General features: G+C 40.3%; 1 protein-coding gene across 2 annotated transcripts in view; it reads right to left on the bottom strand.

The window, feature by feature from the left end:
* The window catches only part of PHEX (phosphate regulating endopeptidase homolog X-linked), a 206,293-nt gene that overhangs the window by 98,948 nt on the left and 93,476 nt on the right, over positions 1-13,869 (bottom strand). For both annotated transcript variants that reach the window (XM_003791908.2, XM_012806412.1), the window contains exon 12: positions 2,638-2,739. In XM_003791908.2, coding sequence (XP_003791956.1) covers positions 2,638-2,739 — 102 coding nt within the window. The remainder of the gene's footprint in view (positions 1-2,637; positions 2,740-13,869) is intronic.

The following is a 13,869-nucleotide window of genomic DNA, read 5'->3' as shown; positions in this document are numbered from 1 at the left end:
ATGGTGAGGAAAAGTAAAGCTTCTCGCCCTCGCAAATCAGAACATTTTTCCAGCCTTCCCAATGGGTTGCCAAGTGACTCAGCATTGGCCCAGTGTGGGCACTATTATTGATGAGAAACCTTCCGCCTGGGTGATATACTGCATACAACACATGCCCAAAGAACAGTGCCAAGTCATACCAGGAAGAGCAGGCAAATTATTCACCTCCACTTCAAATGCAGGCAAATCCTTTCTTAATGCAGGGGCTACTCCCGTATCAGAAAGACAAAGCCCTAAGCTAGTCAGAGATTTCCATCGAAGATTCAAGGAATTATTAGGCAGAGCTTCTCGCTTCTTGTTGACTATTAAAAGGCAATCAAATTGAGGACAGCACAGAAAAAGGGCAAGAAAAAAAAATAATTTTTCAGAAACAAACCCCAGAGTAGAAAACTGCGCAAAAGTCTTCAGCGCCCTAGGTGATCTTTGTGAGTACTACGAGCTCCACCCAGAGGTCATTTCCAGAACTGCACGTTCGTTTGATTTTGAAAAAGGAAATGTACATCTTCTGGGGTCCAGGGCAGGACCCACCTCAGAGAACTACTGGAAATTCTTGGACAACGTCCCTCTTTCTTGCTTTTCATTAAAGGAACTGCTATTAACTCTGAAATACAAGGTATATCGGGGAACCTAGTGAGATACCGTTGAACAATTGCCTTTGATATCTGTACCTGTCGTTGAACTAGCAGAGTTCCTGGCAAGTTGAGCTCAGCTCAAAGAAAGCAGAGTGTTCAAAGAGAACTTTTAGAAGAAAAACTGACAGCTCTCAATGAAATAAAATAGAAGATTGGAGAGCAACTCGGGGGGCAAACAGGAACACGTCTAATATTAGAAGGACCGGGAATAATCTTCCTTCAAGAAGAACCCATGGGCCACTTACATAAAAGGCCCAACAGTAAAGTACCCCACTCCCTTATGCAACTCGGAAGAGCTCCCTGAGGCAAACATAATCCATGCTGCCCAAAGAAGACTGCAGTTCCTAGATCATTCCCGGGGTACCAGCCATTCCTAACACAGAGGCTACACACGCTCCACCCTGGTGGCCCAGTGCTAATTCATGCATACACCCTCCCCTTCAGTCCACGAGGGGTCAGGCTAGGATAAAGAGCTCCTAATACACTGAGCCTTTCACTGCCCAGTGCAAGACGCATCCTGTTCCAGATATCACAAGCTAGCTCAGCAAATAATGAAAGCCTTCAAAAAACAATATGCTGGTGTTGAAAGTTGTTTACCATCTGGAGAGCTTCCCATCACAGCCCATGATCAGCTCGTGCCTTACATGATTTAAAACAGCTCTGACAGGTTTTCAAGGAGGTGGGGGGAATCAAACTTACCCTTTGTCTTCCTCCAACACTCCCTCCCCACCCACCACTCAAGTTCTTTCTTTACTACAAACACTGTACAGCCTTTTCACATCTGTCGACAAAAGTATCTATGGCAGTGTTTATCCATCTCAGGAGTTTCAAGCTCTAGAAAAATATCCTTGCTGAAACTCTGCAGGTCCTAATTATGACAAGGTTATGCATGCCCAGAATGTCACCCTCTTTGTTTCTTGACCATAAGGCAAAAAATACTTGTGCTCAGTATGACGTGTTCCCCAGGCCTGCCTAGTGGTAACAATCACCTCAAAGACTGGTTAAATCTCAAATGTTCAGCTTCTACCCTTCCCTTGATGCACTAAACCAGACCTTGCTGGTGAGGAGTCCAGAAAGCAGGAACATGGATGGACACCCAGGGGACTGCTATCATCAGAAAGATCTCAAAAATACCTATCAAAAGAAGAAATGCTCCTAATTTCAGTCTCCTAGCTGCAGAGTGGCATCCCTTAATGTGCAGCAGGTATGTCCTACCCACTTGAGCACTGGCTCCATCAGAATACCTCAAATCCAAGATGGCTCCCATTCTTGCTTCCTAAACAGGATGACTGCCAATACGTTTTCCATTTATTCCCTTAGCTTGCTGCATAGTATCCTAAAATTTTGCAAGGCCCAGAGTATCCACTTCTTTTAGCAAATAGTTTTGTACTCTTACACAATGGTCTACCACTGGTCTGCAGTTCACAAACACGTTATTTGGGTCATTTTGTGCAAAATGATGAATTAAGGAAGTAGAGCTGTCTGGTTACAAGAAAGAATTTGCCCCAGGAAGTTCTGCACACATCATGTACAGAACAGAAGGACCCATGACCACTGTAAGTTTTCTGCTCCTCTATGTCTTGAAGGCTCTTCTGCCAACAGCTCCCAGTGGCTCCCCAATGCTATGTATTCTGCCATACCCAGTGATGGCTTATGACAAAATTCACCAAGCAGCAAGCCATTTGGCTCTTACAGACAGAAATTAGGAGAGGAAAATGCTGAATTAAAAGCTGAATTTACAGGTTTGAAAATACAGTAAAAAAAAAAAAAAAAGGAAAAAGTCAAGTCTTATTTTATGTTACCTCCTGGTGATAAAATCTATATATTCATCTAAAAGCAGACACCTAACCCCGGGGTCATTCAGAGTCAACAGCTCAGTCAATATAAAAACCAAATATACAATCAATGTCAAGAATGAAAATCAATTAAACCAAAAGTCATATTTTTAATCAAAATAAATTCTTACCTTTTCTGTGGCTTTTCTTTTTGTTTCTGTGTCCATCCACTCGTTTTCTTTCTCCAGCATGTCAATAAAGGCCCAGCGAACACCTTCAATCAATTCCTCCATCTACAAGAAAATATTCAAAGAGTCAGTTTCAAAGCTGAGAAGCTGCAGACAAGGTTCCTTTTTTTTATTATTATTAAATCATAGCTGTGTACATTAATGCAATCACGGGGGACAGTGATTTCATATAAAATTTATATGAAAACACGGGGTATGGTGTTTTCATATAAAATTTGAAATACTCTCATCAAACTGGTTAACATAGCCTTCATGTCATTTTCTTAGTTATTAAGAAATTCATACTCTGCTTTTAGAAAGATTCATCCACCTTCTCCCCTTCCAAAATCCTCCCCTCCCCATATTCTAAGGCTATAATTAGGTTATATCTTTCCTATGAAAGCTATAAATTAGTTTCAAATCAGGGCTGTGTACATTGGATACTTTTTCTTCCATTCTCCTCTAGTGCCCTGAGGGTACCGTGGCACTTGCACCCTGAGGGCGTGATGCCTGTAGAGTCCTGAAGGTGTGGTGCATCCAATGCCCTGAGGGTGTGATGGCTCTTATGCCCTGAGGGTAAAGTGGCTCTTGCGCCCTGAGGGCGCAGTGTTTTCTTCTGGGCCAAAATCGGCTTGCATGAGAAATGCTCAGCATGGTGAGAAAGTTGTTCTTTCAGCTCAACTCCAAACTCCAGCAAAATTTATTTTCCTACCACAAAAATATAACCTTTCCATGGGAATAATTTGATAGCCTAGATATAAAATAAATACATGAGGACCAGGTACAGTGGCCTAGGCCTATAATCCTAGAGCACTCTAGGAGGCCAAGGTGGATCGATTGCTTAAGCTCAAGAGTTCGAGACCAGCCTGAGCATGAATGAGACACCATCTCTACTAAAAATAGAAAAACTAGCCCAGCATTGTGGTAGGCAACTATAGTCCCCTCTAGTCAGTAGGCTAAAGTAGAAGGATCGCTTGAGCCCAAGAGTTTGAGGTTGCTGAGAGCTATGACACCATAGCACTCACCCAGGGCACAGAGTGAGACTCTGCCTCAAAAAATAAATAAATAAATAAATAATCATATTATCATAAGGATATTTGCACTAGACTGTTTATTGCAGCTCAATTTACAATTGCCAAGATGTGGAAACAACCTATATGCCTACCAACCCAAGAATGGATTAACAAGCTACAAGTATACGTACACCATGGAATACACCATTTAAAAAGATGGAGACTTTACGTCTTTTGTATTAACCTAGATAGAGTTGGAACACGTTCTTCTTAGTAAATCATCATAAGACTGGAGAAGCAAGAATCCAATGTACTCAATTTTAATATGAAGCCAGTAGACAGTCTAATACGTGCCCACACAAGAGGAAAACTCAAATCAATTCAAAGTGGGGGCTGAGGGAACAAGAGAAGGGGGTGACGAGGGGAAGGAGTAGGATGGGGGTGACAGTATATGGTGCACTGCTTGGGAGTGGGACACAACTATAAGAGGGACTTTACCTAACAAATGCAGGCAGTGTCACCTAATTCTCTGTACCCTCAATGAACCCGAACCAATAAAAAATAAATAAATAAAATGTAAATGAAGCCAAGAAGTAAACGTATGTTATGAAAGAAAAGATTGATTTTAAGTGAAACAAATTAAAATAAGCAAATAAATAGAGAGAAATGTGCAGACGGTTATGACAAACTAGTAACTTACCTGTCTATAGCTACTGAATTACTTCACCCTTATCAAGGTAGCAACTAATTTCAGTCATTTAATAAGGGACTGAGAGAGCCAGGCAGAGACCTGCATTGTCTCTTCCAAAGAGGCTGAAGACAGTGAACACATATTTGAAAGAGATACTGGTAAGAGAGAAACAGGAGGGAGAGCCGGCAACCCCAAAGGACACTTCACCACCAGAAATCAGACTTGCGTCAGGACACCCATTCTTTCTAAGTTCAGTGCCACTGGTGAGACCAAATGTTCGGCTGCTCTGTATTATTTCTTCCTGCTCATCTCTCTACTCCTTGGCAGCTCAGGAAAAAACAGCTATTTCACATCTAAAGTGGTAGTTCTAACTGGGTCTGCTGCAGAAAGGGTGTTTTCTGAAAGCCCTGTTCCAAAGCATTTGGATAGTACAGCCACGCCCACAGTGAGGACAGGTATGTCCCGGCTTTGCTGTCTGTGTCTGAGAGCCAGAAGAGTGAGGACTGAAGGAAAAGAGGATGACACTTAATGCCTCCACCCGTAACAGTGGGAGGAGGTGCTGTCTATTTATGGGTGCAAACCACTCGAAATCCCTTTCTCCTGCAGCGATGCTTTGAGTTCTCAATAGGACACCCAAGAAACGATAAATACTGAGTTTGGCCCCACAATTAACTTCTTCACTTAAGATTATGGGATTGTAAATCAATCATTAATGTTGATTCTAGAAGGAACAAAGTTTAAATGTTCCCTTGGTTCTGTAATGAATTGTCAGCACAGAGCTCAAAATAATTTTTTTTTCTGTTTAATAAGTTTCAACTATGTTTTCAGTTCAATAACAGTTGTAAGGGAACCAGAGCTGTAAATCAGTGGGCTAAGTTCCATCGTATGTAAATAAGAACAAACAGCAGATGGAAGGGGGTGGGGGGAGCTTCACAGCTATTTCTTCCCAACTTAGTAAAACATTAAAAGAAGAGAAACTTCAACTTGGGATTAGGACGTGTTCAAAACATAAACTGATGTAATAGCAAAGGTCCTTTAAAAATCATTAAGTCAGCGGCTCTCAATCTTGTTTGCCCATTGAGATCTTTCAGGAAACTTACCAAAAAATTCCTGGCAAACTAATTTTTAAATTAAAAAAAGTTTCAATCCTGAGGCCTGGGCATTAAGATACTGATGTCATTGGTCTAAGGTCCAGCCTGGGCACAGGGAGGTCTAAAAGTTTCCCAGGTGACTCTAATGTGCAGCCAGATTTGAGATCCACCAATCTAGGGGAAGCCATTTATTTGACAGATGAGGAAATTAAGAGTCAGGAGAGTTTATGATCTGCTCAAGCTCATATAGCTACTAAGGCTCAGAACCCAGATCTGACTGCAGCACTAAAATTACAGTTGACAGCTCAGAACTTATAGGAGTGACATGGGTGCCCCCCCTAAAAATATAATCAGAGGAATATGCCAGGGAAGTAGAAGGGAACCAACTGAGAGATCCAGAAGTCACCATTTCAAACAGAAAGCCTATATAGGAGAGTATTACAATGACAAGAAAATCTACAGGGCCTAAATCTTTGGCCTTTGCAGTCACCAGCACCCCTAAGTCTTTATGACCTCATCATGTAGCGACACACATACATGGGCCCATCACCTTCACATAGAAAGAGAAACAATATCTTCTCCAATTAGAGAAGGGAAATGGGGGCTGGAACAAAGTAGGTGGATAGATTTGAAACCAATGGAAGCAGGAGATCCATTTTATGTCGGGGGAAGAGGAAAGTGGGGAGAGGTAAATCAACTCCTAGGCTTCAGAAATGGGTGGGCAATTTGGTAGATGCTGTTCCCACTCAAAAAGACTGGGAATGTTGGAAGAGGAAAAGGACTGGGGACAGAAGCCAGATGTAGTGGGGTGAGGAGTTCATGGGCAGTGGAGTTAGCAAGTCCAGACGAGCTAGTCAAGGAGTTTGTCTATGAGAGAGAAAACAAAGATAGGAGAGAAGTGAACAAGGTAAAGGACGGATCTGAAGGTCTGGGGGTTGGCTTTTGTGCATATGTTTGTTGTTGTTTCTGTTTTTCTTGTTGCTGAACATGTGAGAGATTTGAATACCAGTGGAAAGGATGAGGTTAAAAATATGGGGGAGAGAAAGCCATGAATGGTCTTGTTACTGAATAAAGAGGGTCTGGCCTCCTGTCACTGTCAGCCAATATGCAGAAACACGGACAGTTCCACCAAACTTTATTTGTCAGAAGGTTGGGATTCTGGAGAACAGTGAGAGTAGCCTCTCCAAGACTATTCTGTTCTTCCATTTCCGAAATTACGGTTTTATACATAAAAGTTCAAAGCAAAGACCACACCAGCCCCTATTCTAAATAATAATTAGCATAACTCAGTGACCCATTATAGCATTTCAATTCAAAAAGTTAATCTCCTAAATTAATCCACCTAAACTACTCAAGATAGGCATCTTTAGGGTGTGACCTAAATTTACAAAACAGTAAGAATGGGAGATAGGAGGTAAAAGTCAGGCAGGACCTACACCGACCAGACCAGCTGTGCCATGTCTCCCCTAGCCTGACAGACTCCATCTTATTCTCACTATCTGTGCTTTCAGTCTCAGAAGGAAAAGGGGGAGATGGAATCCAGAGACTATATGGAAGGATTCACCCTAGACATGAGACACAATTACGAGAGGAAAGAAAGATAAAATGATGAACAGACATACAGAAGAATTCAAAGATGAGATGGTGGAAGGTTGAGAGAGTCCCAGAAAATGGCCTGTCTTTTCTCCATGAAATAGGATTGAAACCTTCTGCTGAATGGAACATGGCTATGAACAGTCTGGCAGCAGGAGCATACTTCTGGGGAAGGGGATACTGCAGTCCCCCCCCCCATTCATGGTTTCACTTTCCATAGTTTCAGTTACCATGCTTAATCATGGTTCAGAAATATTAAATGGAAAATTCCAGAAATAAACAATTCATAAGTGTTAAACTGTGCATTGTTCTGAATAGTGTGATGAAATTTCATGCTGTCCTACTCCATCCAGCCCAGGACATAAATTGTCCCTTCGTCCAGCCCATCCATGCTATATATACTCAGCTGTTAGTCACTTATAGCCAACTCAGTTATCAGATCAACAGATCACAAGAAGGAGGAGTAGAGTACAGTAAGATACTGAGAGACAGAGAGAGATCACTTTCACATAATTTTTATTACACCACATTGCTATAATTGTTCTATTTTATTATTAGCTATTGTTGCTAATCTCTTACTGTGACTAATTTATAAATTTTATTATCAGTATGGTTATAGGAGAAGACATAGCATACACAGGGCTCAATACTATCCACGGTTTCAAGGATCTACTTAGAACATATCCCCTTGGATAAGGGGGGACTCCTGTAGTTATGGGGAAGGACAAAGAAGGCAACAAAATGTTTCTTCTAATTACTCCGGTCAACGAGTAGCAATAACAGAAAGAGCCTAAACAGGAGGTCACCTAAAAAGATGGCCATATCCGAGGAAAAGATTTATGTAGGATAAGGTATATGAAAACGAACTTGCTTTTATTATGGTTTAAAATCAACTCATTCATCAAATAGGACAAAATAAGTATTCTCCAAGCTAAAGAGATCTCTGGCAGATTTTGGAATTTGGGGAGTCCTATGGTGAATCTTTTTTTTTTTTTATTGTACCCTTGTAAGATGCACCGAAGGTGTGGTCCCATCCTAAGGTGAATCTTAAGGTCATTTTGTCTCTGTTCTCCTTGCGGTAGTCTTATAAAGACCTACTTATTATTAAAAAGAGGCTGAGTGTTGCCAGATACTTCTCTCTAAACAGCTTGGTTTCATAGGACCCTCCCTGGCCATTCCTAGGCATGAAAATGGCTGTCAAATTCACTGGAGTTGTAAGCATTTTTGATAGGTTTTCAAAGTTCTTTGTCTAACACCTGCTGATTAGCATTCTAAATGGAAATAAAGAGGCAAAAAGAAATGTCAGCCCCTTGCTGGGATGAAGAATGACAAATAGTTCACTCATATACAGCCTCCTTCTTCCTCTGGCTTTCCTTCCCCTGCCCCATCACTACCTCACCCACTCTGTCTTCCCCCCAAACACCCTTTGATAACTCACTTTCCTTGCAGCCCTCTCCTATGTGTCAAAACACAAGTAAATCACTTTGCTTTTTGTTTTCCCATGAGCCTCAGTTGGCCTTTGCCCTTGTCCTCTAAGGCGCCAACACTCCCCTCCCTAGTTCCCATCTCAGGTTCTCAATTTTTTTGGCAGACTTTACAGATTTATTATATAACATTTTCTGTGAAATGGTGCTGAACTACCCCAGCAGAATTCAAGAACAAGGGAACTCTTTGAAGGTGATTAATGGCATTGGTTGACATGTCAATGCAAATAAGGGAAATAATGATTTTAGCATGCTGGAACTAGGAAGATAAATCACTGAACACTTCTGATTTTTATCTTTAGACTACTCTACAGCATCACATAATAACATTGCATTCAGTCAAGTCATGTTCCCTGAGGCAGCAAAAGCCTGCTATAATTTTAAAATAAGAAAAAAAAAAGAAATAGTTTTTTTTTTTTTTTGGCAAACCTTGACCTAACGACCCAATCAGCCAGCATAACATGAATAGAGATCACTTAAAGTAGATGACCTAAGGTTCCGTTATCCATGGAAGATCCTTATGTAGAGTCAAAGATCAAAATGTAACATATAAAAATTAACTCAAATGTTATCAAGGTAAAATCTGCCACATTCAGGGCAAGGGGCCTCCAGCCAAAGCAACAGTTTCTTAAGCATCTATTTATTTCAGATTTTACAGATCCACACTGTAAAAATACGATTCATCTAGTCATGCTGTGGTCAGTCATTCTTTTCCTCAACCAGTGTTATTTAAAAGTGGGTCCTTCCTTTGTCATTCTTTATACCCCAAGATTTTGTACATGGATACTTCGATCTCAGCAGATTAAAAATCGTCTCCTCTTCGCCCCTTTCCTGGTCTTCTTACCTTTTCTCCCAACACATGGACCTAGAAATTTTGTATTTTGTATAAATGGTCCATGATGATTCGAATTCCTTTGAAGAGGCATAGAACAACACTGAGAAAAACTCAGTTTGCCCCGTTGTCACTTGTAATTTCCTTCTAAAGCTTTGTTTCTGGCAATAAAGAAGTCTTACAAGACCAAATCCAATCCTACTTCACACTCACTGATCTCAACCATTTAAACCCCCAATTTCAGTACCTTCTCTGAGTTCCCGTGAGACTCAGAATCAGAAAAACAGGTGTGTGTTTAATTGTCTCTCCATTTATATTTACCTGATCTCTCCAACAATATCCATAAACTTGGAGAACAGGAACTGACTTAGATCAAATGAGATCATAAACATGTAAGCAAACCCAAAAGTGTTCAGCAAATTTAAACTTGTGTTAGTTTTATGTATGATTTCATATCTTATACTTTCAGTTTTACAGTTTCATACCTCACGCGATATGATCTCAAATCTCACGCTGATCCCTTACACTGACAAGTAGCAAATGCTTAGTAAACACATGTTGATCAATTTATGCTTCTTAAAATCTTTAGTGGGTACCTACCAATGAATTGAAATTGAATCAAATAGCTTTCATATATGTCAAAGCCTAACAATTATTCCAGCAGTACAAAGAGAAAATATTATCAAATTCACTCAAAGATAATTTATGGTTGTTCAAATATGACCAGGAGATTTAATAATATGGAAGTTTAAAAAGGAAAAAAAAGCATGTGGTAACTGTTTGCGGTGAAGTCATTTTTGAAAAGGGGGACCTATTCAGATTTAGTAATTCAAAGCCTACGTTCATCTATGAAATTTATCAGAGAGTAACAAATCCATCTTTATATTAGAGGGCAAGATTCACAGCAAACGGCTCTGAAATGGTTGTAGTCTACAACCAAATAGAAACTTGAATAGATATCAAAGACTCAGGAAGTTAGCCTAGTCCATTCTGAGACTGTTATGTTTATATGCATGGAAAAAATGGCTAAAAACAGTTTAAAATACATACATTGCACATCTGGTAGAAATTATAATAAGCTAATAAGAGTTCTGAAAAAGAAAATAAAGTAAAAAAAATCATCAAGGTTGATCGTGAGCATCAACCTTCAATTAATGCAGTATTAATAAAATTCTTAACTAGAAGACATAATGTTGAATAGGATTTTCTCTTTAATATACCTCAAAGTCATAATATCTTAATAAAATATGAGTTTAAAATGTTTCCAGTCTTCCCATTAGTCCAGAGCAGGATAAGTTTCCTTGAGTTGTAATCACTTGATTAGTGAATGTGAGAAATGGAAATTATTATTAATAATGTATGTGGTTAACCCTGAAGAAATAGGCTGCAATCTCAGAGGGGCTCCTAAAACGTCTTTCTGGAAACTGTCACTTTATTAGAAATATAGACATTAAATGAGTCAATGTACTAATAAATATTAAAGATTCATTGGTTTGTTATTTATACTATAACCATTTATAGAAATGAGTTTGGATTGGCTCCTGATAAAAATATAATAATGGCATTGAAATAAGAAGTAAAAAAAGTGACCTCTATGGGGGTGGAAGAAGTAGTTAAGCCAGGAAAATTAAGTATAGTTAGAAAATGCTGAGGTTTCTGGCAGCCAAGTGAACTAATAAATCATACCAGTTTGTCAGGATTAGCAAACTTGCATAGCTATTAAATACGTTGGCCAAAGGAAAAAAAGAATATTAAATTATCTGGGCCCAAGTCACGCTAGTCTGGTGGTACAGGAGGAGTTTAGCATGTCCCTTTATCAAAAGGCATATATCCACAAGACTCTGGAGGGGATCATGAGTCAAATCAGAGTTACTGGATATGAACATATAAAGCTGCGTTCTATTAATAATTTTATAATTCATCTTTCCCTGTTGCCCACTTTCCCCCTCTGAGAGGGAATGGATCAGAAACCAGAATATTTATAAGGCAACCAATCTCATAATGGTTCACTATGAATAAGCTCCCGTCTGCAATTAACTCTATCTAGTCACTTTCAACCTTCCGGTTTATCAGAAAGCATAAATGCTTTTGTTCAGTAAATGAATTTTCAGTACAGGGTCTTCGCATTTCACAGGTCTAATCAGATCTGCTTGGCAAGACTGTGGCTGACATAAAGATAAAAGAAGTGTGGACACTTAGTCTTGGCCCTATCCTGGAGTGTGCTGCCATGACAATGACACATTTGGCCCATCTCTCTTTGTCGTCTCCATCTCTGGAGAGCAGTGGCTGGTTTTGCAAAGGCCAAATTCTTTTAACAGAATTCCCAATGAGCTGTCTAAATTACTTGTTTTGCTGGATATCATTTGACCAAAGGTTGTGTAAATGAGCTGTCAAGATTGGGTCCGATAATATTTGTTGCAACAAGATTTAGCCTGTAGGGAGTTACAAAACCTGGACCTGTTAGAGAAAGTATATTTAGCTCCTTGAGTAATTTCACGAGACTGGCCTATGAACCAGACTTCACGTTAAATGCTAGGGCAGGTTCTGCAATGTGGCCACAGCACTAGCATTAAAAGCATCTTTATCCCAACTGAAAGTTACTACACTGGGCAAAACCCCCCCGGACACTACCCTCACTCTTACTCGTTCTAAGATAAATTAGACAGAGGCAATTGCCATGTAAGAGTTGCCAGAACCTATGCCAGGACTTTGATGTAGTGAGTTTTATCTTTATCTTTAATGTTAGACGTGGCACACAGTACCTGACATTCACTGGGCATTGACTGCACACCAGGTATTATGCAAAACCTTCTCTATGGATTATCTCGCTTAAACCCTATCACAAACTAAAGAAGTAGATACTATTTTTATCCCTATCTGCAATACACTAATTCCACAGCCCTTCCTGTATCTGCTCCCTTTGCTATATGGCTTGGCAGGTTCTCTCATTGAGAGCGCAGAGTCTATTTCCCTTCTCTAAATCCAGCTTTAGGACTTGCTTTGACCAACAGAGTGCAGACATGACATTATGCAAATTCTGAGCCTGGGCTTCGGGAGGTCTCATGTGTTTCTTGCTCACTCGTGCTTCTGCCATCACCATGAGAACGTGCCCAAGCCAGCCGGCTGAAGGAAGTCAGACACGTGGAGCAGAGCCGAGTCATCCCAATCATTCTGCCAAAGCCAACCTAGATGGGCCAAGCCCCAGACGTTCAAGCCAACACAGCCAAAATCAGCCGAGCTGCCTACAGGCCCACCACTGACTCCAGATGCATCAGGAATAACTGCATATTATCAAATGCCAGCAAGGCTTTGTGATTGATTGTTACCCAGCATTACTGTAGCAACTGAAACTTGGGCACCATTTAGAGGCAGGAAAACAGGCTCAAAGAGGTTAACTAATTTGCCTTAATTGGTAAGAGCAGAGCTGGGCTATGAAATGCCAATGCAACATTGCAGAAAATTGGATGTGATTTCTACATAAGGTCAATGTTTTGTAACTATATTATCAAATCCTTAAAAACCCAAATCATTGTGGTCTGCCTTTGTTCAGAAAGTTCTCAAACCAAGGCTCTCTGGAAAGTGATCTTGATAAGAACAGCCAACAACGTTTACTAGACGAACAGAAACAGGCACACTTGGTAGCCAGAGAGAACATCCCTTCTGTGCACAACGTGCATTGAGAGGACGTTTATCTTTATCTGTACAATGGCCTTACTGAAAGCAACCCTCTTGAGTGGCTGCATTCACAAGGAAGGAAAAGCCCCTCAGTCTAAGGGCAATGCTATAATACATGACACTGACTTTCATGTGACTTCTGCCATCGACGTTGTAGTTACATCTCATTGACTCAACCACTGAGAGGAACAATGAGAGGGGGAATTGGAGAACTTAAAGAATATAAATGACAGTACATCAATTCAATTATCTTGGCTCACTAATGAGGTGAACTCCTAGTGTACAGAGGTGGCAAGTTCGAACTCCACCACTGCAATTGGACCCACGTGGGTATTTAAGTCTTTGACACCAGCTGCAGCAGTATGGGGTGGGAGGAAAATGCTGTTCTTAGGATAAAGAATTACTACTGGAATTGCTCTTGCAGAGAGCAGCTCAGAAAAAGGGAAGATGCTGTAGGTCATCTGTGGCATTACTTGGGGACACAAACAATGTCTTTAAAGGAAAATGAAAAAAGAATAATGTGCTAAAGTGCAGGAGAAATTTGTGAATTCTTTCATATGGCAAATAAAGTGTTAGTTCTTCATTTAATGAAATCTAAATATGAAGTCTAATATAAGATTTGTTCTGCTTTAACGAGACTAACCTTTTCCATATAGAATGTTTTCTTTTGTTTGTTTGATTTTGTTTTGTTGTTTTGTTTTTGTTTGCCGTTTTTGGCCAGGACCGGGTTTGAACCCACCACCTCCAGTATATGGGGCCAGCACCCTACTCCTTTGAGCCCTACTCCTTCTACTGCCCTGCATATAGAATGTTTTAA

Source organism: Otolemur garnettii, unplaced genomic scaffold, assembly GCF_000181295.1.
Source record: "Otolemur garnettii isolate 467f Iridium unplaced genomic scaffold, OtoGar3 scaffold00051, whole genome shotgun sequence".
NCBI classification, from domain to species: Eukaryota; Metazoa; Chordata; class Mammalia; order Primates; family Galagidae; genus Otolemur; species Otolemur garnettii.
The sequence above is the reverse complement of the archived record's forward strand: the minus strand, read 5'-3'. Positions and strand labels throughout refer to the sequence as shown.